The sequence below is a fragment of the Littorina saxatilis genome, linkage group LG3 (genome assembly GCF_037325665.1).
Source record: "Littorina saxatilis isolate snail1 linkage group LG3, US_GU_Lsax_2.0, whole genome shotgun sequence".
NCBI classification, from domain to species: Eukaryota; Metazoa; Mollusca; class Gastropoda; order Littorinimorpha; family Littorinidae; genus Littorina; species Littorina saxatilis.
Window position 1 is genome coordinate 73,382,106 of NC_090247.1, and position 25,985 is coordinate 73,408,090.

The 25,985-nt window shown below is 42.2% G+C and overlaps 1 protein-coding gene across 2 annotated transcripts in view; it reads left to right on the forward strand.

Annotated features, from left to right (window-relative positions):
• LOC138963224 (nuclear receptor subfamily 2 group E member 1-like) overlaps positions 1 to 25,985 on the forward strand; it is a 66,478-nt gene that overhangs the window by 14,826 nt on the left and 25,667 nt on the right. For both annotated transcript variants that reach the window (XM_070335283.1, XM_070335282.1), the window contains exons 2-4: positions 13,549 to 13,630; positions 14,797 to 14,815; positions 24,806 to 24,941. In XM_070335283.1, the coding sequence (XP_070191384.1) occupies positions 13,549 to 13,630; positions 14,797 to 14,815; positions 24,806 to 24,941 (237 nt within the window). The remainder of the gene's footprint in view (positions 1 to 13,548; positions 13,631 to 14,796; positions 14,816 to 24,805; positions 24,942 to 25,985) is intronic.

The following is a 25,985-nucleotide window of genomic DNA, read 5'->3' on the forward strand; positions in this document are numbered from 1 at the left end:
GGAAAGATGATGATGATGGGAAGATCGAGGGTTGAGATTTCGTTTCACAGGAAAATCGAAGAAAAAACCCACAATCTCATTTATGACACTGTCGTAAATGTCACCTGAACCGAAACATGGGACACCAATTTGCACAGAGAGCAGCCAGTATGTCTGCACATGTCACATGTGTATGGGGTGACGCAAATCCGACTATAGTTATTTGCGCCTTTCAATACCGAAACAAAAACTAGAAAAACTTGATAGGTTAGTTGAATTTTTGACCAAAATATGACATTTTAGATGGACCGAGACAGTCATGCTCTCCGAGATCGCGCTAACTTTGGTTTTAGTCGGCATCTGACGTCACATGGCTCAAAGAGGAAAAATCCAATGATCCATCGATACATGCACACATAGAAAAATTATGTATGCAAGGCAAATTCGAGGATGTCAAACTACAAATTTTTCTTCTTCGTTTATGGGCTGAAACTCCCACGTTCACTCATGTTTTTGCACGAGTGGATGTTTACGTGTATAACCGTTTTTACCCCACCATTCAGGCAGCATACGCCGATATCGGGGGAAAAACTATCACTTCACAAATCAATGGCTTTTGCGATGTTCATTGTTTGATATTTTTCTCGCCAGCACAGACCTTCACGTCGGAAAATCCACGGACGCTAACCACGTATCATTTCAGAAAAAAAGGGAGCGAACCGTACGCTGCATTATTTTGCTGATGCTCCACAGATTAAAGATCAATCAATCAATCAATGAGTCTTATATCGCGCATATTCCGTGGGTACAGTTCTAGGCGCTCTGCAGTGATGCCGTGTGAGATGAAATTTTATACGGCCAGTAGATTGCAGCCATTTCGGCGCATATTTACCTTTCACGGCCTGTTATTCCAAGTCACACGGGTATAGGTAGACAATTATTAACTGTGCCTAAGCAATTTTGCCAGGAAAGACCCTTTTGTCAATCGTGGGATCTTTAACGTGCACACCCAATGTAGTGTACACTTTAGAATGTCTGATTTAAATTAAAAAAACAATTGACGGATTATTACCCCTGCCTTCCTGTCGCCAACTTTATGACATCACACTGACGCCAAATCAAGATTTGTTTAGGGTGTCATAGACACGTGACATTCGCAGACAGTTTTATTAGTCGAGACACTTTTGTCGTTTAAGTTGTCAATCATTATCAATTGTTCACTTGTTTCTGCTGCCGAACTATAATATATTTCATTGCCAAATGAATGCAGTTAAGATATACAGTGTCAAAGAAAGATAGGATCTTCGGTTAAGCAAATTATAAGTTTTAGTGTTTTTTTGGGGCTGAAAAACAAGGTTGACAGAAAAAGGGTCGTCATATCAGCAGAAACTCTCATTTCCTTAGCTAAGTTTGTCATGTGTGTATGGTTTTTTTTCCATTTTTTGACAATAATAGCAGTATCGGTAACTTCTTTGTTTGCTCTCCTTTCAGTGATGCTATTGCAGACGTATCCCCAAAACGGTGTTTTTGTCGTTGTTGTTGGCGTACCGTGTTAACCAAATTGCTTACATTGGGGAATGTTCTATGAAATAGACAGTCTTGTTTAATTTGAGCGGTGTTTTAAACAAGTCTTAAAACGCTTATCAGGACAAAGAATTATTTTGGTCAGACTCAGAGATAGAGACATTAAAGTATGATTTCTGGGGCATGTGCCTCAATAGAGTATGTATTTAATTATTTAAAATTATTTTAATTATAATTTTCAACAACAAAAAACGACCTTACAAGTTTTGTCAATAGTCTTCAACTTTCATTCCCATGGCGCTGACAAGACACACCAACACAAATTTCATTTTCGACTTTTAAAGGTCGCACCTGCAACACATTTATTAGCGTTAAACTACTCTTAAAGGGACAGCACCACACCGCCATGGTCGCTGCATACAGGGGGGCGAACCATTTATCACTCCACAGTTAATCTTCAGTGACTAACTCCACCACTACTCTTTACAAACAGTCACAGCTTCCAGGATGATCAAACCAATTGGCTTTAGCACGGAGTGACCGCTGCAGTCCTGTGGACATCCTCATGTTTATATGAGTTTGCAGACCTTTATGAATGAGTGGAAATCAATTCTGGCGCTGCAGTACTTTGCCCACAAGGAGCGTTAAGAATAATCAGCGATGAATAAACGAAGGAAAGAAAGAAAGAATATGAATGAACGAATGAAAGAAGGAATGAAAGAAGGAATGAAAGAAACAAAGAAAAAAAAGAAAAAAAGAAAGAAAGAAAGAAAGAAAGAAAGAATAAATGAATGAATGAATGAATGAACGAATGAATTAATGAATTAATGAATTAAGGCATTCATGCATTCTCGAGCTCCCAGCAGTTTCTAATGTGGGCATTTTTATGTGTATCTACGTTGAACGTTTTAAAACAAGACAGACTTATGATACCCAAGTATCTCAGCATGATTTCAACTGTGGAGTGGTTTAAGCAAGGTCGTCAAATGTCGCCCCGAGTAAGTCTAAACAGACCTAATTTTGACAGGAACACTGACAAACATATCACACCTGCGTTTTCCATAAAACTAATAAGAATAATGGGTGCACCTGTTCATCTACTTTCACACACAAAGTAAAGAGGAAAAAAGCTAAGAACGTAGATCTTCACAGATTTGCTCAAACAAGTTCATCAAATGTTTCCCTCAGAAGTACTCTTGTAAAAAAGAAGAAGAAAAGCAAACGAGAAAAACCAAACCGAGGAAGATAAATCTTCTAAAGATCCAGAAGATTGCCTTTCCCATACCCCCTGTGCGACAGTTAATAGACTTCGACAGAGGGCAGAACCCCGCCTAAATTGTCTGCAAAACTGCCTTTCGATATCTCCTTCACCGCTCTGTCGTTCGTGACTTGAGCTTGCCTTCGCCCAGAGAGGGCTCAGGAACGGCTGGGGCTGGCAGGGAGGGGTGCCAGGTGATGGCACAGCTTCTCGTTATGCGCGGGATTAGCGGCGTGAAAGATGGGACTAGGGCTGTTCTAATAATCGCCCGCACCTGGTCGCCGGCACTTTCAGCTTGGCTTTCTTTCGCTCGCGGTTGTAACTTGTCGGCGTAGGTGTTGTTTGTGATGACATTGCCGGCGTGTTGTGTGTGCGCTGCATTAATCAAAAAGAAGGGGCGAGGAATTTGAAGTCGTCAAAGAACTCACAGAGCCACCCGCTGCTCTTCTTTTTATTAGCCTGCTGTCGGGTGTTGTGCAGCCAGGACAATCATTCGTTTGCTTCGCAACAATGTTTTTATCTGCCACTGTTTGACCGAGCCACGTAGCTACCTTCTCTAAGAACAATGGAAATGAAGCCCTGGATGAATATATATATATATATAAAACTGCTGTGATTGATTTATTGATTTATTGATCATAAAATCAATGATTTATACATCTAATTTGTATCTGGTTTTTTAATGGAAAGAAAGAAATAAAACAGGCTAATTGCCATATTGCTTTGTGCCTCGGATTCCGGTTTGACCTTGCTCTGTGTTTTGAAGAAAACTTTTCTTTTGTATGATGAAAAAAATTGTAATTGTTCAAAGTCCAAAATTAATAATTTACATATTTTAAGTATATAAAAAAAATCTGGCGCCTGTACTTGCACGTGTTCGAAGAAAATGAGAGTTAAAAAAAGTACGCTGGCGAAAGCCGGATAGACAAGAAAGACACTTTGGCTAGATAGAACATGCGTTTTTTCGAGACTTCACCGAGATGTTTTTGTCTCGGTGTGTACGCTTCCGCTGAATGGCATTATTATCAGGTCAAAAAGTTTGCAAAAAGAGGGTCTTAGCCAGATTTGTAAGGATTTGGCTCCGACAGATTCATTACTTTCGGCGGAGGACTTTTAACGTGTTTCTACCCCGGACTCGCTTGACAAATACGCACGAGGCTATACTTTTTCACACCTTTTTATTAACTTGAAGTCTTTCCCGCGAGCTTGAAGTAAGTACACTGAACAGAAGTATTAAACGAAGGAATTAAGATGACACCTCAAGGACGCTTTTCTCAGTTGTTTTGATATAGGAATTCCTTAGATATAAAATAATCCGTGAAAGCAAACGTGATTTTTGTGTGTGTTAACTATTGGAGAACTATATACGGCGGCGGCAGAACAGGAGGAAAGGGAGTCTAGAGAGTATTCAGAACATCTGTGCTTCCCTGTCGTGACGTCATAGGGACACGTAAAATCAGCATTCTCCTTCTTGACAAGGCCACTTTTAAAACAACATTATGTTTACACTACCCCCCCCCCCCCCACACACACACACACACACACACACCCCGCTCCACATACTTTTCCATCCTCTCTCTCTCTCTCTCTCTCTCTCTCTCTCTCTCTCTCTCTCTCTCTCTCTCTCTCTCTCTCTCTCTCTCTCACACTGTCTTTGCTTCATCTAACTGTCTTGTCTGTCTGTATGTCTGTTTCTCTCTCTCTCTCTCTTTCTCTCTCTCTCTCTCTCTCTCTCTCTCTCTCTCTCTCTCTCTCTCTCTCTCTCTCTCTCTCTCTCTCTCCCTCTCTCGTAGGGCGAGGGCTGGATGTAAAAAGGCAGACCACTGCTTAATCTACTACCCTCGTTAAATAAAGAATTGTCATTGTCTCTCTCCAGTAAAAACTGACGAACATAATTATCTTCTCAGCTCAGACGGAAAACTTTTCTTCCACATTTTTTGACAGGGAAGCAGAGCTTCAAAGTGACTCAGGCTGATTCTTTTTGTAAGGCAATTAATTCCATGGGGGAAAAAAGAAAACGAAGAAGATATCATTGACGTTTAAAGTGTCTTTCTTTCAAATACCCTTCCTCTTCCCCAAACCCCTTGAACAAGTTTGCAGATTCGTCAGCCTAAGGCGAAGCTGAAGATTTCTGAGTCAATATCTTGACTGATAATTCTATAGAACAAGCCCTCGTCCGCTAGAGACAAAACCTCTCCGTGGCTCGCTTCCCGAGTTTTGAGCGCCCATTCTATTCCTAAAACGGACCCCTGTCTTGGGCCGGCTCGGTCCCCATACGGTCGGTAATTGTTGGAACGGCGACGAATGAGGATGCGCGGTTTGTGAAAGCATCGATTTTTAATTGGTGGGCTGCTGAGGCTGCGGTGGAGAGTTAGCAGAGCTATTGGAGAGTCGGGTTTGTCCACACAGTTTCTTCAGGCCACTTCGTTTAGCTCAGGAAAACACTGCCCGAGCATCTTGTGCGGGTCGCCTGTTACCAATTTGCTTTGCCCCGCCGGATCCCCAAGTTCGGACAACTCTTTTAGGCAGTTATTTCGTTTGGCTCGGAGACAGGCCCTGGTTTGTTACGTGTTCGGCCTTGTCCTGCAAGTTAGGTTACTGACGAGCGGCAGCAATGGAAAGCTTGGCGCGGTTCGTTTTAATTAACCGAAAGTCGTGTACAAATGTAATACTTAACACGCTCATATCAGCATTAATAATGATAATTAAATATTGTTCTGTAAAAACAAATCCTTACCTTTAGTCCCAGCAACGGCGGGGATGTAGCTCAGTCGGTAGCGCGCTGGATTTGTATCCAGTTGGCCGCTGTCAGCGTGAGTTCGTCCCCACGTTCGGCGAGAGATTTATTTCTCAGAGTCAACTTTGTGTGCAGACTCTCCTCGGTGTCCGAACACCCCCGTGTGTACACGCAAGCACAAGACCAAGTGCGCACGAAAAAGATCCTGTAATCCATGTCAGAGTTCGGTGGGTTATAGAAACACGAAAATACCCAGCATGCTTCCTCCGAAAGCGGCGTATGGCTGCCTAAATGGCGGGGTAAAAACGGTCACACACGTAAAAGCCGTGGGAGTTTCAGCCCATGAACGAACAAACAAACAAACAAACAAGTCCCAGCAACCAGTTCTAACTTGCAATTGCATGTGATTCAGATAATTTTGTCAGCGTTCAGACACCTTTTTTTAAATAAATTGAGTAGTTAGATTTAGCCGAAGTATAGTGGCCGTTCATGTACTCACATTTTGCGGGCATTTTGGACCCCACCTGCTGAAAATTATACCAAGTGTTCGAAACTCAATAAAAACATTTCCATGTGAAATACATGTTGTTGTACTTTTTTTCTTCAAGCGCTGTAGCACCTGTAATGGTTTATATAAATTAAAATCGTCTTTGTAATCGAATTATCCAACACACGTGCATTTTCGGCAGTTCAGACAAAGTTCAAACTCCTCTCCTCTTTTTCGCGTTGCCGCTTGCCTTATTATTGCCCCTCGTTACCTCTCTGCCTGATTAGTGTTTCATTCCCCTTGGCTTGCTTCCTTTTCAACTTTTATTGTTTCTCTGATCAATGTTTCAGGTTGTCGTCTGTGTCTCTCCGTCCATTCTCTTTCGCCAAAATCCGGTGCCTTGTTTGTTGTCGGGGTTGTCGCACTGATTAAACCCCATAACACGTTAAAGTCGGGTACATTTTCTCACACGTAACACAGCCTTTTTAGATTAAATACTTAATAACACTGGAACCCCCTTTTAAGACCACCCCCTCCCACCCTCCAGAAGACTCCCTCTCTTTTAATTTGTTTGTGTCGATAGCCTCTGTAAATTAACCCCTATTTTAAGACCTGATTTTCTCAGACGTTTTTGAGGTCTTAGGGGGGTGGGGGGTGGGGGTGGGGGGTCCATTGACGTCTTCTTGCTCTTCTAAAAATGAATTTGTGTCCAAATGAAACGGAAGTGCACCTTTTCCATGGAGACCTCATGCGTCTTTTTTCATTAAACAGTGTGGAATTGAATTTTAAGAAAAGATAGTGAATGTTCAGTGATACTTTCCCTCAGATAATATGTAACGCCATGTTCTCCTTCATTCCCTATGCTTTGGCGTGTTCTAACCACTGCGATAGTTAAAAAAATGATGTCAATAATAATAATTAATATTATAAAATGTTACACGTGTCAATATTTTTTAAACGCTGTTCATGATTATATGCAAGGTAGAGTGACAGATGACTACAATGATGGTGATACTACTAATAAAATAACATTTAAAAGAACCAAAACAACTAAGAGCAGAAGAACGAGAAAATGATTTTGAATTTGGTCCAGACTTGAAACGACAAAAGATACCCAAAGACGACGAACACCGACAACGGTGAAGGTGTTATCAGTTTGTTGTTCTCCTCTGACTCTGAAACACCCAGTCATTCAAGGCTCTCCCCGCGTCGTGAATAGTTTGCATCGCTGTCTCAGGGCTGGTCAGGCTTTTACATGGGATAAGACAGTCCCTCCACTTGGTCACATACCAAAAATCAACACCCTGACTGCTTGATGTGGTGAGTTGGAATGCTTTTATGAATTGCCGAAAAAGGCACCAGTGCCTTTTACGTAATTGATCCTTTAAAAAATGTACCACTGTGATCAGAGAACACCCAGGCTTGTCATGTCTGTGTCATGTCTGTGTCATGTCTGTGTCATGTCTGGCGTGTGACCGAGTAGATGAGTGCTCTAATTTCATGTAAAAGCCGGGCCAGCAGATCTGAGACTGTTAGGCGAACTATTTTCACGAGGCGGAGTGGACCTTTAACGTGAAAAGACTGCAACAGCACAGGATGAAAACAGACACACGTGTGAGGACATGAAAGATCACTTATCTCACACCACACACCGGTAACTGGGTTTGGCGGGAAGTCAGCGGAACCTGTCTCAGATGAGCACAACTCACACGTTTGTATTATTAAGGATGTTGCTGGATTTAATCGCAGTGGCTTTGAACCAAGGCAGCGCTGGGGTTGAGAAACAAGGTGCATTCTGTCAGAGGAGCAATTTAAATTAATCTTTATATTCGTATTTCGTGTGAGGGGGGGGGGGGGGTTATTCCTCTTTTTATATTTAGTCAAGTTTGACTAAATATTTTAACATCGAGGGGGAATCGAAACGAGGGTCGTGGTGTATGTGCGTGCGTGCGTGCGTGTGTGTGTGTGTGTGTGTGTGTGTGTAGAGCGATTCAGACTAAACTACTGGACCGATCTTTATGAAATTTGACATGAGAGTTCCTGGGTATGAAATCCCCGAACGTTTTTTTCATTTTTTTGATAAATGTCTTTGATGACGTCATATCCGGCTTTTCGTGAAAGTTGAGGCGGCACTGTCACGCCCTCATTTTTCAACCAAATTGGTTGAAATTTTGCTCAAGTACTCTTCGACGAAGCCCGGGGTTCGGTATTGCATTTCAGCTTGGTGGCTTAAAAATTAATTAATGACTTTGGTCATTAAAAATCGGAAAATTGTAAAAAAAAATAAAAATTTATAAAACGATCCAAATTTACGTTTATCGTATTCTCCATCATTTGCTGATTCCAAAAACATATAAATATGTTATATTCGGATTAAAAACAAGCTCTGAAAATTAAATATATAAAAATTATTATCAACATTTTTTTTTCGAAATCAATTTAAAAACACTTTCATCTTATTCCTTGTCGGTTCCTGATTCCAAAAATATATAGATATGATATGTTTGGATTAAAAACACGCTCAGAAAGTTAAAACGAAGAGAGGTACAGAAAAGCGTGCTATCCTTCTCAGCGCAACGAATACCCCGCTCTTCTTGTCAATTCCACGTGCACTGCCTTTGCCACGGGCGGTGGAGTGACGATGCTACGAGTATACGGTCTTGCTGCGTTGCGTTGCGTTCAGTTTCAATCTGTGAGTTCGACAGCTACTTGACTAAATATTGTATTTTCGCCTTACGCGACTTGTTTTTTTTTTTTAGGTGAACTTGACATACTGGGGCTGGACAAAAAATCAAGATATATAGCGACAGACAACAAAGTCAACAAGTCGCGTAAGGCGAAAATACAATATTTAGTCAAGTAGCTGCCCTTTTTCAGCAAGACCGTATACTCGTAGCATCGTCAGTCCACCGCTCATGGCAAAGGCAGTGAAATTGACAAGAAGAGCGGGGTAGTAGTTGCGCTAAGAAGGATAGCACGCTTTTCTGTACCTCTCTTTGTTTTAACTTTCTGAGCGTGTTTTTAATCCAAACATATCATATCTATATGTTTTTGGAATCAGGAACCGACAAGGAATAAGATGAAAGTGTTTTTAAATTGATTTCGAAAAAAAAATTTTGATAATAATTTTTATATATTTAATTTTCAGAGCTTGTTTTTAATCCGAATATAACATATTTATATGTTTTTGGAATCAGCAAATGATGGAGAATAAGATAAACGTAAATTTGGATCGTTTTATAAATTTTTATTTTTTTTTACAATTTTCCGATTTTTAATGACCAAAGTCATAAATTAATTTTTAAGCCACCAAGCTGAAATGCAATACCGAACCCCGGGCTTCGTCGAAGATTACTTGACCAAAATTTCAACCAATTTGGTTGAAAAATGAGGGCGTGACAGTGCCGCCTCAACTTTCACGAAAAGCCGGATATGACGTCATCAAAGACATTTATCAAAAAAATGAAAAAAACGTTCGGGGATTTCATACCCAGGAACTCTCATGTCAAATTTCATAAAGATCGGTCCAGTAGTTTAGTCTGAATCGCTCTACACACACACACAGACACACACACAGACACACACACAGACACACGCACATACACCATACCCTCGTTTCGATTCCCCCTCGATGTTAAAATATTTAGTCAAAACTTGACTAAATATAAAAACGAAGTCAAAACATACCGGGGCACAATTAAATCAACATCGGAGTTAGTACCAGTGCATATTAAACAATTAAATCAACGTCGGAGTTACGTACCAGTGTATATTAAACAATTACATCAACATGGAAGTAACGTACCAGTGTATATTAAACAATAAAATCAACATGGAAGTTACGTACCAGTGTATATCAAACAATAAAATCAACATGGAAGTTACGTAACAGTACTAGTGTATATTAAACAATAAAATCAACATGGAAGTAACGTACCAGTGTATATTAAACAATAAAATCAACATGGAGGTTACGTAACAGTGTATATTAAACAATTAAATCTACATGGAAGTTACGTAACAGTGTATATTAAACAATGAAATCTACATGGAAGTTACGTAACAGTGTATATTAAACAATTAAATCAACGTGAAAGTTTTCTGCAAGCAGGCCACGAGCTTAACCTCACCCGCTAGGCTAAACAACGGCCAGTAAGTTGTCGCAGCTTGTGAGTGATGCACTACCCAATAGATAGATTAACCCGATAGCTGCTTTCTCCGTGCATGCTCCTCAGTTTGCTATCAGCAGCAACAGTTTAGTCGACGGCTACACACGGGTAGGTGGCAAACTGAGTGACATCAATCGCTTCTGTGGCTCTGATACCCCGGGTGCGAGAGACGTTTCGACTTTATCGACGGAACTGCCGTCACTACAGCAGATTAGTGTGGTGTGGTCAGCAAATGGGGGTACTAGAGAGGGCGAATTGAGCCGTTAGTTTTGTGCTGTGGCTCTGCTTATTATAGTTTTTGTGGATGAATGTTTTTAGAATGAACATAACAAATTCGAAAAACCGATAGACTGCTAACGTTCCAAAATTTAGAATAAAAACATATAATGATAATAATAAAGGAACATTTATATAACTTTTCTCATCAGCTCGAAGCGCTTTACAAGTTCAATCAAAACACAACACGATATCGTCGGTGAAATCGTGGGACCTAATAAGTGACTTAGGCGCCAAGAGTCACTAAGAGGTCTCACGATTTCACCGACGATATCTACAATTAATACAATTTGTCTCAAATAAAAAGGAAAATAAAAAACACGTTTTTTAGGATGAAAGTTCAATGAATAAGCTATTAGTTGGATTATTTTGAGTCATTTTAAATGCAGTTCTTTCTAATCTTTTTGTGCACTGGAAGTTTCAAAACGTTTCAAGGGAATTTACTGTACAGCATTTGGTGATCTGTTTCAGTTGATAAATAGGGACAATTCATTTTTCTCTGCTTGCAAGATTCTATATTTCAAAAAGAGGTGATTAATTATAGTTTTAAAAGTGCATTTTCATGTTGGCAATGTTTTCTTTATACCAAAGAAATAAGGGATCTGCAAAATCTGTTTTGTTTACGGATCTTAGGTGTTGCATTTGAAAGCAAAGTTTTTAGCAGCTTAGTGTCGTTCTTTTGGTTGTGAGATAAAGATATATTTTCTTTTAATAATGTTGTGTATTAAAAAAAAGAAAACAACACACAAATAAACAAACTTGCAGAACATTTGTTGCATTCGAGCACGTAGTCCGAAAGATTCTTGCGTAGCTTTAGATATTCACAAAGAAATTCTCAGCATTGCTCCCCCTCGACACCTTCGCTTTCTGCAAATCCTATCAATTATCAACCTCTTCTCAGATCTATCCGCCAACACCATGAACAGTTTACCTCGCGTTAAATCTTAAAGATACTTGGCTTTCCTTGTAAACCAGCATGTAAACCACTACACATTTGTCTAGGTTTTTGCAAGCGCTTAAAGCGTCTGTCCACTTGGGTACATATCAACAACTCCCAGCTTGGCTGCTTCATGTGTCGGTTTTGAAGTTTTTGTGTGAATTGACTTTGTAACTAACGCCAGTGTCAGTTTGTGAAATTAGATTAACAGACAGGTTCCGCTCTGCACAGGACGCAGCCAAGCTGTTGATTTGCTATGTGTCTCCAAGTAGAGGAATGCTCTTGTCCCATATGCCAACTAGGCAGGGCTGGAACTAATGTTTGAGAGGGACGGGCTCCCAAAATGACGCAGGGGACCAGGCGGGGGTTCTGAGAAGACCTTGCCCCTAGATGCTGTTGAAATGTAGCATTTAAAATGAGCATTTTGGGTTTCTCCTTGAGAAAGAAACGCAATAATTTCCGAGCCAAAGGGTTCCTGATGCCCCCCGCCCCCACCCCCCCCCCCCCTTTGAAGGGACAGAAATATCAAATTTACAAAATGGTTTACTAAAAAGGAATGTGTCTTGTCCACACAAAAGTAAAGTATCTTTAATTAAAGGATTCTCTCTCACCCCGTTAAGGTGTCCAGCGCGCGTGCATGCCATGGGTTAGGGGCAGCAAAGCCACGAGATGGACAAACTAAAAGGCGATGAAGTCCACAAGTTTTTCTCCCAGGTTTCCGCCGTTAGCCCCCCAGTCCTTTGATGGTGGCCAAACAAGGGGATGCAGGGAACGTAAACTCGCGACCTGACTTCAAGCACTGTGCAGACTTTTCTAACTCCTTATCGTCAAATGCCAGGAAGCTAAGGGATTAGGACACCGCGAGGGAGGGAGTTAGAGAAGCTGCGGTTTATTGTGGAATGTTGGTATGGGTTTAGAAATAGGAGGGTGGTTGGGAGGGAGGGACGGTTGGAGGTGGGGGAGGGGGGTCTTTGCTTGTTGGAAGATGGATGGTAAAAGGGGAAGGGGGGAGGTGGTGGATGTTTGAGAGAGAAAGACACATTTCACTTTTCGTGACATTTTTCTATTGATTGATTGATTGACTGATTTCACATTTTTACTTTAACAAATACACCCTTAGCTGACTTCCGTTTTCAATAGATTTATTTTCTGCTATGACAAGTGCACGACTTCATTGTATGAAGGATCTGCCAATGACGGCCATGAATACATTTCCATACAAATAAAAACATGGAATTTCTAATGTAAACGTAGTAAATTCAAATTTCCTGATTCAGTACTTTGAAACAAGAGCTCAGAAGTAAAACACACAAATATGAATGTAATAGTACTGTGACAAAGCAAAATTGACCTAGCCTGTCTTTTTCTGTATGTCAAGGACCGAAAAAATGAACTCCTTTTTATAATCAGAGACTGTGAGAGAGCATATAAGAGCCGAGAAAATGTAAACAGCAAAACCAAGGGATTAACCGCGACAAAGATCTTCACACGCCTCCCCCGGGGTTGGTCTGCCTTTTCAAAGGCACCCGCAAAGCCAGATGGATGTGTCCCTTCCTATTATCTTAATACACAAAACTCCCGCTATCTGGATACACAAATACATACCTAAATCTTTTGGTGGGGAAGAGACTTAGCGCGGATTTGGGAAGGTTGCGTTTGGAAGTCAGTGAGATGTTGCCGGTGGTGTTGACTCTGGGGACAGTTAGCCAGGGTGGTACAACGTTGGACAACACGGGATGGCGAGATAATACGAAACTGATAAAGATGGGTTTCAGGGACGAGTTGAGTGGAGTTATGGACAGACACCCTCGCCTCGCAGGGTCAACTCTTTGGGCAGAGCTGACCTCACGGAGTAAAATATCTACGTGGTCGTGTGGGGTGGGGTAGTCTTTTGGTAGAAAACGTTGTCGTTCCGTTATGATGAGTTTAGTTTGGGTACTTTCCCCTCCGAAAAATACTGCAGACATACAAAATCCGAAACTATTTTTTTATTATTTTGTATTCGGATTTTCACGGTATAAATATTTCTTTTGAAGGCTGTTCTTTACCCACTTAAAAATATGGTCAGATCTTTGATAGTTGACATAATTGTTGGCACAAGAAGGAATGTCTGTTTAGGTTTGTTGTACAACGTGTTCAGTTTATTTGTGTTTTATTTATTGAGAGTTTGTTGTGCTGCAGGTCGGATTCTGGTGGATATACCATGCAAAGTGTGTCAGGACCACAGCTCAGGGAAACACTACGGCATTTATGCCTGTGATGGGTAAGGCATTTTCTGTAAATGTTTTTTTGTGGTCTGTTTTGATTTGCTGTAAAAAAAAAAATTTTAAAAAAAACCCAGCTACTAGGCATATTGATTTTAACTCTCCAAAGAAAAGGAAACTAGACAAAGTATATTATTTTTTTTATTCTTGGCACAACTCACAAGAAAACAAATACTGCGTTAGAGGTGTGAGAACCTAGTCCTTATTTTCCAGAAAAGACTTCTCAAGAACTACACGATAACGCTCAGCATACAGTGCTATACATCTGCAAAGAGAAGACTACAACCAGATTGACTCTCCTGAAACTTGATTAATTGACTCGTTTCTTAAGCCCAATCCTACAAAATTGACGAAGTGTCGTTTTCCGTACAAATACGAAACGCTCACAGAAAAGTCTGTTTATCTTTTATTTACAAAAGCTTGACAAGTTTGTCCAAAAGACGTGAAAAGCAGCTATATTTGTCGTACGGATTTGTCCAATCAAAAGTTGCCACCAGAATCACTATGATAAGGAGCTTCATCAAGGACAATATTTATTTTTATCACACGGACTTCGCCCACAAAAAGCCAGGTAAAATCCACCCAGATTTGAGAACCGGGTGTGTCGTTTATTGTGCTGGTCACGTTGTTGGTCCTGCCGCTTCCCCACTCTCGTCACAAAAGAGATTTTCAACGCCATCTCGCGAGCAGAAAGGGAGACCACTTGATGATCCTAAAAGGCAGTGATGGCGGCCATTCTGGTTATTGTTGGTCCAGCGTGATTCCATTGACCTTACAGAGAAAGTCAGTGTTTTGTCGTGGAGTGAGAGCAGTGAATAGTTGTGGATTTTTGACACGGAACCCTCCACTAGAATTGAGTCCATCCTTTTGCGACTACAGAGACACCTTATTTTAAGACCATTCAATGTAAGACTTCAACCATTTCAAGACCTTGTTTTTTTGATTTTCTGTTCACCCCTTTTGTACATTTAACTCTATGTTATGCCCCCTCTCCCTCCCGTTTTAAAACCTGATTTTCACAGATTTTCTCAGGTCTGAAAATGAGGGGCTCCATTGTAGTTCATACCCCGTGAAATCGTCTTCGTATTGTGTGATGGGTTGTCGCCCTTGGTGGTATGATTGCCAGACGAGAATTTGACGTGTCTTCTTTTTTGTCTCTTTTCAGGTGTGCTGGTTTCTTCAAGGTGAGCGTTGGAGTGTTTTGCTCTCTGTGTCAGTCTGTCTTTCTCTCCATCTCTGTCTGTATATGTGTTTCAAGCAATATACACCAAAGTGAAACGCTTAAATTGCTGTGTCAACCAAAATATCACGTGTAGTCTGTCTATCTCTTGATATCTGTCTTTATCTGTGTGTCACTCTCTATGTATCTGTTTATGGTTCTGTATTTTTTTTTCGACTTTGTCTTTTGTTAGTCAAAAGTTAAGACATAATAGAATACATTAAAAAAAAATTAAAAATAACTGCCAAGGGGAAAACGTAACGTTTACACCACAGTTATAGCCCAGAGTTTAGACAGCAGATATAACGAACGCATAGGCCTAGTTGGGTGGGTTTTTTTTAAATGTCATCGGTCATGAAGTGTGAGCAAGCAAAAGATATACCGGAAACGTGAGATGAAAGTAATAAAAATAATTTTACGACAAGCTTTGTTCACGCTATCTAAACAAGTTAAAATATAATGCCATAAAACTGTCACCGTTTAGCCAAGAAAGTTTGTTGAACTCAATCGTTTGTACGTGTAACAAAGATGAAATAATCACTACTCAAGTCAGGGCGGAAATTTTCTCATCCGATTGCGCGCAGCAGCTGCCGTAGGCTTGCATTGCATTACCTCTGGCCTGAGGCTGGGGGGGGGGGGGGGGGGGAAGAGGTTGTGCAAAATGCGTATGGTATCATTTCCTCTACTAGCGACACTTGTGTAATTTCCAGTATTAGCGACTCTTGATTTTTATTGGATCAAGTATTGATTTGAAACTAAGGAAGGGGGGGGGGGACATTATTATTGTTTATGTCCACTTCGAAGGATGTTGTTAGTTCGTGTAAAAGTCTTGGCTGGTTTGTGATGATTAACATGGTGCTTTACACACGAAGAAAGGTTCCTTTAACACGCTCTCGGCCGCATAACGTTCAGTGGCGGGTGGAGGTGGGTGCGAGGGGGAGGGGGGGTGTCACTTGCGACAGGGAATGCAGACATCCCCCCTTCACTGGCCTTGCGTCAGGCAGTCAGACAGACAGACAGATAACTAAATATAGTTAGTCAGTAAAACAACCAGTGAGGGGCTAGAGTCTGTTCTTTACTACAGACTGTCCAGAATTGGTTATGGGGGTGAGTGTAGCGAGGGATGGCGGAGGGGAGGGGGGCACATGCGAAGTGCAGTCACACGCTTCTCTTTCCGCTGTCGTTGGCCGACAGACAGTGAAAGCAACAGCAGACAAGTCTGGCCTCCGCCATCAAAAGCAGGTAGGAGGGTTCCGTACGACATGCGGCGTGCTGTCACAGAAACCACCCCCACCCCCTTGGACCTCCTCCCCCCCTCCTCCCCTTCCCTCAACCCCCTCACACCCCCGCCTTCCTTCCAACCCAAGTTTCAGCCAACAGATCCGGACGGCTCAGCCATTAACCCCCGTGTTTGCTGGAACAAAACACCCCCCGATTAGACAGTTTGGGGCTGGCGGAACTCGGGCCCACCTGCGGCGTGCGGAAGATGCAGGATCAAAGACGGTCTTGTCGCGCTGCAGGTTGTCAAGGTGGCGGTGGTGGGGGGAGGCGGGGAAGGGGGGGGAGGGGTGTAAAGAGGGAGAGAGAAGGGAGGGAGGGAGATTTGGTGGGGGAGGGGGGGAAGTTGACAGGGGCGCATGTATTTTCTAGACAGGCTCGGAGACACAAGAGAGGGTCCTAGCTCGTGCTGCAGGTTGTCAAAGTGAGAGGAGAAGAGAGCAGGGAGAGGACTGGGTCAGGCGACAAGGGAAACAGCCTGCAGGGAGAGGACTGGGTCAGGCGACAAGGGAAACAGCCTGCAGGGAGAGGACTGGGTCAGGCGACAAGGGAAACAGCCTGCAGGGAGAGGACTGGGTCAGGCGACAAGGGAAACAGCCTGCAGGGAGAGGTCAGGCGACAAGGGAAACAGCCTGCCGGGAGAGGACTGGGTCAGACGACAAGGGAAACAGCCTGCGGGGAGAGGACTGGGTCAGGCGACAAGGGAAACAGCCTGCGGGGAGAGGACTGGGTCAGGCGACAAGGGAAACAGCCTGCAGGGAGAGGTCAGGCGACAAGGGAAACAGCCTGCAGGGACGCATGTATTTTATAGACAAAGATACACAATAAAGGGTCCCAGCTCGCGTCAGTTGCAGGTTTTAAGAGGATGATATGGGAGTGTGGGACGTAAGGAGTTGGGGTGGGGGGAGACGAGGGTGTGACACACAGACAGGAACAGCACGAACAAGATCCTATATATATAGCTTGTAGTGAGGCCTCACAGACTGTCTATGACACATTGGTACATTCATGTATGGCGTAAGCCTTGTGGGGGGGGGGGGGGGGGGGGGTGGGGGGGTTTGGTGGGGGATGGAACGGTTAAGGGGGTGTGGGGATTGGGCGTGGAAACGGTCACACGTTTGCTGGCGAACACGCACGCGAACACATCATCACACACAAACGTTGAATAAAACAGTTTAAACCAACTGAATTAGGTGAAAGTTAGTGCACATGGAGTTTTTTAGGCTCAAACAGAGACCGCCAAAGATGTCCTTGGTACTCTTTGCACACCCCCTCCTCTTCCCTCCGACCCCTATCCTATTCATATCCCCTGCCCCTGAAAAGCTAGTTATCCTGGCTGCAACAGCAGACACAATAAAGGAATTTACGCAACAATGAAACGCTCGAATTGCTGTGTCAATCAAAACATCATGTGCGTCAACGCAGTCTTACACATTTTGTCCACTTTTTTATTTTATTTATTTTTTTATAAATATACACAAACTCTTCAATCAATAGGCTCGTATTTGTTGAGGACAAACAGAAAGTTTAGAATATTCATATTTCATATTTCGAAACGTAAACTCTTAAGATTTATTCACTCTCTACAGGTGGACAAACTCGAGTAGGGGGTATTATAAGCTGGAGACGAAACTGGCGAGAAGTCGTTTGATATCGTTTGAAGATTGGCCGACACACACCCAACCCGGCAGCCCAGGCTGCTACGCTACAATCAAGAGGATTAAGAAACTTAAAGATGACTGTCTTCCCGTGTGGAACATCTTGTAAATCTTCAAATTGGGGATGTAGTCAAGCTATATAGAACGCGGGATAAGACCATCCCTCCACTTAGTCACATACCATCCCTCCACTTAGTCACATACCAAAAAATGAACACCCTGACTTCTTGTTGTGGTGAGCTTGAATTTGTTTGTATGAATACGTTTCCGAAAAAGGTTCCAGTGCCTTTTTTGGAATTAATTCTTTAAAAAGAAACTGAGCACAGACAGCACCCAGGCTCTTCATTTTCGGTATGTGACCAATTGGAGGGATGGTCTTATCCCATGTAAAAGCCTGCCCATTTCTGAGACGGTGAGACGAACTGTTTTCACGAGTCGGGGTGGGCCTTTAAGAGCGCTGTGCCCCATGGTGTGTTTTCACGAGTCGGGGTGGGCCTTTAAGAGCGCTGTGCCCCATGGTGTGTTTTGGCGAGTCGGGGTGGGCCTTTAAGAGCGCTGTGCCCCATGGTGTGTTTTGGCGAGGTGTAATTGCTGACTTGCTGTCTGTTTCACACGTACTTTCTCGCTTGGGGGTCCCGGCGTCGTTGGAATTCGATGTTGGTTTTGATGTGCCTCGCCGTCCCCGATCTAAGCTTACCTGGAATTGTTATTTTCTTAAGTTGCACGCAGTGTCTCTTTAAGAGAAGTTGAGTTACACTATTTTTACGGTTTATTGTTTAATCATCTTTTCCCTACCTGAAGACAAAGTTCGCCGCTACCGTTCCGCGAACTCCAATCTTCCAGCCACAGATCTTATCCCTCGAGCATACCATACCTCCTTCGGTACCTCCTTCTCTCTCCCCCCCCCCTCCTTTCCTTATCCCCCCCCCCCCCCACAACTCTTTCCCCTTGTTCGTTTTCGCCCCCCACGAAATCCCTTCCGTTCTGTGTTCAGACAACAGCGGGGTAAAAACTAAACACGGGGTCCGTAGCAAGTCAGTGATAACGCTTCTCCCCCCCTCATACCAGAGTGTCGAGCGTGGGGGGCTCAGAGCAAACAACGATAGCTTCTTGTCGTCCGCACACACCTCAGTCAACTCTGGACGGGAGAGAGAACGAGAGAGAGGAGAGAGACATGAATTTCATAGATTTCCTATTGAAGGGAGAAGAAGAAGTCGGGGGGGGGGGGGGGGGTAGGGGAGGGGGGAAAGGGGGAGATTGCGGTTAGGGTCGGCGAGAAGGAGGCAGAAGTCAAGTTTGTTCGCCCCTTGTCGGGGCCAGTAGGGGTGCGAAGCGGTGTGGACACTACTGCCTCGATCTGATGTCACGTCACCTTGCCTTGCTTTTACCTGCTCTTGCCCCTTCTCCGTTCGGTGTCAGACCGCGCAGACCTTGCTACTTCCAGGTATCTTGTAGACTCGGGTTGCAATTGGTTAGTTGAATTTAGGACTGCGCTTTGTCGATACCTATTGAGTTGAGATCCGTTTCTAGAAAGATTGAGGTGGTGTGGGCACTCCTGTCTAACTCTTGTGTCACGTCATCTTGCCTTGCTTTTACCTGCTGTTGCCCCTTTTCCGCTCGGTGTAAGACCGCGCAGACCTTGCTACCTTAATGTTTCTTGTAGACTCGGATTGAAATTCGTCCGTTGAATTTAGAACTGCGCTTAGTCGCTACCTATAGAGTTGAAATCCGCTTCTAGAAAGGTGGTTGTGGTGTGGCCTTTGCCTCAGTCTTCTGACATGTCGCATTGCCTTGCTTTTACCTGCTGTTGCCCCTTTTCCGTTCGGTGTAAGACCGCCACACAGACCTTGCTACCTGAATGTAAATTGTAGACTCGGGTTGCTATAGTGGTTTTTGAACGGTAGTTGATTAAAGAACTGCTGCTAATCGCTACCTAATGAGCTGAGATCCGCTTCTAGAACGATTGAAGTGGTGTGGGCACTGCCTAACTCGTCTGTCACGTCACTTTGCATTGCCTTCTGTGGCCCTTCTGCTACCTGCTTGCTACCTGACACATGTAGGTTCAGATTGCTGCCGGTCTCTGTAATCGTTAAAGAGGATTGGAGATTGTGGACTCTTCTATCAAGTCACCTCGTCTTGCTTTTAAGAGTACGCTCATAAGCCTAGCTTGTTGTGCTCCATGTTCCTTATTTCATGTATGCGGTAATAGTACCAATGGAATTTACTGAATAAACTTGTTTAAACCAAGTCACCTCGTCTTGCTTAGATTGCATGCCCCTTAATTAGCATTTACATTGCGAGGATGTGACCTTAATTGCTACAACCATGCTGCTTGTAGAATCTGACTGTTACACAAAATACAAAAATCAAAAACCACAGTTATACAGCTTTGTAAAAAAAAAAAAATTAAAAAAGGCTCAGTCAATAACCGTCATTCGTTCCTTGATAAAATAATCTGAATACCCCCCCCCCCCCCCCCCTTCTAAAAAAATAAAGTCCGACCGACCACTTAGCTGTCTATTTCAAGTATTTGCCTTCCTTTTCCACATTAGTCACCAATATGACCCTCTGCAAATAAACTCTCACGGGGAATACTTAGTCACGCACTCTTCGATAAAGCGTACGATTCCGCCTTTTTTGGTAGCGCGGTGTGTGTACAGTGGCGATCATGTGACGACCACCATCCTTGACTCGTACATGCCAATCCGTCTCTGCACGACACGCAAAGCACGTTCTTCTCCTGTCGGATCTTCTGCTGCTTGTCAACGATCTCGGTTTCGCCAGCAGTCTCTGCTAGCATTTCGCTTCTTCATTGACTTGGGCCTTGACTTTATATCTACTGATCAGTGTTGCGCTCGATCTGTTCCCGTCGTGTGTGTTTATTGAAGGCACATTTCCTTTAGAATGAACGTCCGCCCGGACCTGATTTTTTACTTTTTAATGGGGACCATACTTTTTAACACGGTTTGAAGTAACAAGTTCAAAAAGACATGAGCTTTTTAGAATCTTCTTCATTTTACAGGGATAGACCTAAATGTAAATTGCTTCAAACACGGAGACCACCATGTAAACTGAAAATGGAAACACGATTGAATCCGCCCCGCATAGCCAGATAGGTTGAAGGTCGACCAAGAAGGAAACGTTAAAACTGTTCTGTACATTGCTATGGATCTGTGGAGGCTGTTACATGGGAAAAGAACATCCTGTCAGTTGGACAGAAGCCATTAGGGTCATGTAATATGGGGGCAGACCCCGAATATGGATCAAACGAGTCATCCGATTTCCAACTCCTTATTGCATTGTAGACGTTGAAATCGACCTTCAAAGTAAATTTAGGTTATTTTGGGTTCCGTTTCTCCTTTAAGTATCTTGGTTTCTCACTTCTCACTTAACATTACTTCTTCATTGACTTCCTCTGACTTAAAGCCGATCGCTATACACTCGATCGTTGACTCTAGCTGTCGTGGCCTCGAGTAGCGCGAAGATCAAGGATCAAGATAGAGAGGAGGCCACACTATTGGAAAGGGATCGGCCCGGTACTAACTGTAAACATAGTGGTGGATTATGCCGTATAAACACTGATTCTTTCGCTATTATGGCTGTGTTCGGACTTTTTCCAACTCAACGCTTTGTATAGTGGTGTAAAACCTTGAAGTAGGCGAGATAAGACATTTCGTGTTACATGTTCAGGCAGTGAATGATCCGATAAGTTGGACTGTTGTGTGAACTGTTTTCTTTCAAAGAAATAACAAAGTGTAATCTTTGGACTAGATAAGCAAGAGAGCAAGGTCTTGTCTACTGTTGAAATTTTTTTGCGATAAAAAGCTATAAACATGACACTATGGGGAGTTCCATAAAGCTATAAAGCATGACACTATGCATGTTCCACAAAGAGGGATCTTCTTTCTTCGGAACTCGTATACCCAGTTGTTTGTCAACGTGAGAGCCCATTCAATACACACTAATCAAATCTTCATTATCTTATTTAGTATGTACAAGTAGATAATCTTCAATTGAAATACATTGTTAGATGGTTCACCCTTGATATCTCAGGGTATTATAATTTACACATTGAAAGGTTTCGCTTAAAGAATTCAAAGGAAACGAACACAGCTAGTGTTAAGTTCTTCTACAGGCTCCATACACATAGTTTTTCTAACCAGTGGCCCACCTTTTCAGTCGTTTAAGCACCTAGACTGACCTCACACCCACAGCTCGCTTTTGGAAAGTCTAGCAACAAATCCTCGCACAGTAGCAGAGATTTGGAGGGACTTTAGGCACTGATAACACACACGGACAGAGACCTTTTGTTACGTTACTCTTCTCTCCATTGTTTTTGAAGCCCCCTTTTACTCAGACTTTCAGGGAGGGCTGAAAAAGAGGATGAGCTGAGAATTTGGTGCTAAAATCCCGTCAATCCTGCATGCATAAACCAAATCAAGGAGAAAAAAAAGAAAATGGTTGCGGCATTTTGACGTTGTGCAGGGAAGGATTAGAGTTGGCTTTTCCTTTTGTGCAGATTATCAGCGGTGAAAAGAGAACGACAGTGTCTGTGTTGGAGGAAAGATCATGGCAACTGTAGTGTCATTGCTTCTGCATCAATCCCCCTCCCCTGTCGTTTAGATCAACCTGTTGAAACGCGATTAGGCAACACATCCTGGCAACCGCGTTCTGTGCATTGTCTGTTGCCTTCAGTGCCGTTCATGGTGTTGAAACGCGTAGCACAACTTTTTGGCTCACGAATGTGAATCTCTGAATTGAGCGTGTCTTTCCTTGAACTTCTATATAACACAACAGACAATATACCGCAAAACAGACATTATAAGGTCAAAGTTGTTGTTAATAAATATGTGTCAGGCTTAACTTTTCTTTAATCTATGTCCTGGGTTATTAACCACTCATTAACGAATGAATTAAACAAATTAACTAAAAAAATAAAAAAATAAACAGAAAGTTGTAAAAAAATATATATTGTCCTTGTGTACTTTTGTAATTTGTTCATATTTAACGCATCATTTTGAATATATTCCTTTCCCATATAATGTTCGTCTTTTTCATGATTTTTTTTTCTCGTACAAGGTGTTTATTATTTGTTTTTCTTAAACTTTTATTTTCATCCAATTCGTGTTTTTCGGGAATACGATCAAACTTAGGCATACCATTTTCGTTAACACACTTGTCTCTCGACGAAGATTAAGTCATGAAGGCATTCGACCAAAAACGCTGAAAAGCTTTCGTAAAATATGTTGAAAAACAACACCCGGGTGTGCAAGTTAAACGTTAAAGGAGCATTCCTTTCGGCGGGACTCTAGTTTCAGTTTACTTTTGATATTTTATTTGATCATATTTCATGTTGATATTATAGGTCGCCTGAGTTTTTAAAGGCCCGATTTATACAATTATGATTCTTTCAACCAATTTGTTTTTTTAAAAACGTCCGTAGTTCTCATCATATTTAAGTAGTTAGCAATCAAAAATTAAAACTTACGGCTGATTATTTCTGTTTGGCTTTGTAATCTTTGCATGACGCCTATAGTAACTTCAAAAAACGTTCCTGAAACTGTCAGTAAGAAAAACAAAAAAATGTAAAAGCAAGCAAACAAACACGCAAACAAACAAACACACAAACAAAAACAAAAAAACTAAAATCTATTTGAACATTTCTATTTTTGAATAATGCTACTTTTATCTGAAATCTAGAGAAACCTGTAAATAAGATACTAACTTATACTTGAGTTTGTACCGTTGGTTTTTCATTAATACTGTTTCATGACATTTATAATTTGAATACCCACGATCCGACCAAGATATGAAACTCACACGACTCCGTAGTTACGGAAGGATAGCGACTTTAAAAAAAAATTAAATAAAAAAAAATTAAATAAAAAAAGTAGGCGTGTGTTTGCTCGGATTTCCGCGTTACAGTGGGTGCATGCACAGACATTATCGAATCCCTCGACATGCACTTCAACACGGCGGGGGTTGACTCAGGAACAGAAGGACTTTAATCCGCTGTCTTTTCAACTGGCTTACATTGACTGATGTGTGTAAGCAACTCCATAATCTTTCCAATTATTGAGTTTTGCCGTTTCATCGGAGTGAGCTAGACCGGGCATTTCTGTAGAGACATCTGCCTTTGAAACATCTTTGAGCGTTTCCAAAACACAACACTTCAAGTCCCTGGCAATCGTAATCATGCGTTTGATAAACAGTGTGTGAGAGATTTTTATGTATTAAGTTTTTATCACTTGTAACGTGTTTTCTGGACTTTTCGACCTCACCTATCAGTGAACGCCCAAAATGTCGAATACTTTTATTAGTCTTCTGTTTGACAGTTACGAAACAGGAGTTTAAATTTCTTCTTTGAACTTCTCCCTTGTTATCGTCACCATTATCTCAGCGTTTTAAACGAATATACGGTTGATTTTCTTGGACAGTCGTGCTGTTTGTTAATACAGAAAATATTGAAAAATACATTTGTTGAGTGTACTCGAAAAACACTTACAGAAGAATTTCTTTGCCTGCCTTTTTCGTAAATACTTGATGTTAAAATCCTCATCTAAAAAAATCGAAAGAATGAAATAGAATTAAAAATGCAATTTGATAAATTAAAACATGCACAGCACAACTAATCATAGTTTTAATAATACAATATAAAATTCAAACGAACGAATAATTCTGTACTCTCCGCGCTGTACAATTTTACCTACAATTAACATACACGAACTGAACACTTAATAACATTAAAATTCAAACATAATACGAACATTAAAAGTAACAACCTGCACGCTTATGACGAAATGAAGCGGACTAACTAAATCTGGAACTTGCTTTAACGGGCAACAAACCCCGTTCAATAAACAACAAAGAAGAAGAACAACAGAAAAACAAACCATGTTTGGTGTATGTATTTATATATCAGAGACACGATGTTAGTTGTCAATTCAGATTAATACAGGTAATGCTTTGCTGGCAGCGAACAGGTTAATAACCACTGTGATGTGTGTCTCTGTGTGCAGCGCTCCATCCGACGGAATCGCCAGTACATCTGCAAGTCACGTGGTCAGGGCGGATGTCCGGTAGACAAGACACACAGAAACCAGTGTCGGGCCTGCAGGCTGAAAAAATGTCTCGAGGCTGGCATGAACAAAGATGGTAAGTATCCAATTTTGAATTTCATATATTTACTTTTTTTGGCTCTGAACAGAAGTGTTCTACTTTTGAACGCATTTCTGCAACAAATGTTGAATACTTTGTGACTTTGTACATAGTTCTACTAGCAAAAGAAGCACACACAATAACCACATAGTGTTCATAGTGTTCATTTAAACACCGGTGAACACTGTGTTTTCTAGTTTTGTCAGTAGATACTATGTGTTATGTCTGTACGTGTTCAAAACATGTGACAGAAACGTGTTCAAAAGTGGATTACTTCTGTTTAGAGTGTGTTTACACAGATTGGAATGAACGAGAGAGGAACCCCCCTTTTCACCCTTCCGAACGGTCTTAAAACGAAGGGAGTTTTATGTGACAGGGGAGGCTACCGCTCCTTTCACAGCAGACTCTGCACCCGAGTTGTTGGCCTTTAAGTCAACACCCGTGGTTTGTGGAAATCTGTTTGTGATGGGGTCTGGTGGTTTCCGATTGTCAGTATGTCATGTCATGTCATGATACATGTCATTGTCATGTCGTGTTCTGTCACGTGCATGTCATGTCACACTCAGCACGAGTAATTCACTGCAGTTGCTGGCCCGTAGAGTGCGTTCTTTCACAAGCAAACATGCTGATTACATAGCGACTGCTTTAACGCACCTCGAGCTTACATAGCCAAGTCAGTGCTCAAATAGCGATTTTCTCCCGAATTCCTGAGGGTAAAGGGGGACAATCACATTTTCGTTGTGTCTTAAACACACGACACAGCTCCCTCTGCTCTTGGCGTGGGTCCAGAAAGGGGGCTAGCTGCCCTTGGTGGCGTTCCCACTCGCCCTGCAGGAGTCCTCGTGTTTCTCGGGAGAGAAGTGAAAGTCGCTAGAGGGGTGAGCTTCAGCTCACTCTTTGTCTAGGGACGCTTTTGTTACCCTGCTTTTATCCTGCCTTTTTAACCCTGAGCTGTTTGGCTTGTTTTTTCTTGGTGACCGTACCGTACCTTGTAAGTGATGAGCCAAGTTGCTAAACACAAACTGCCAAACACCACCTTTG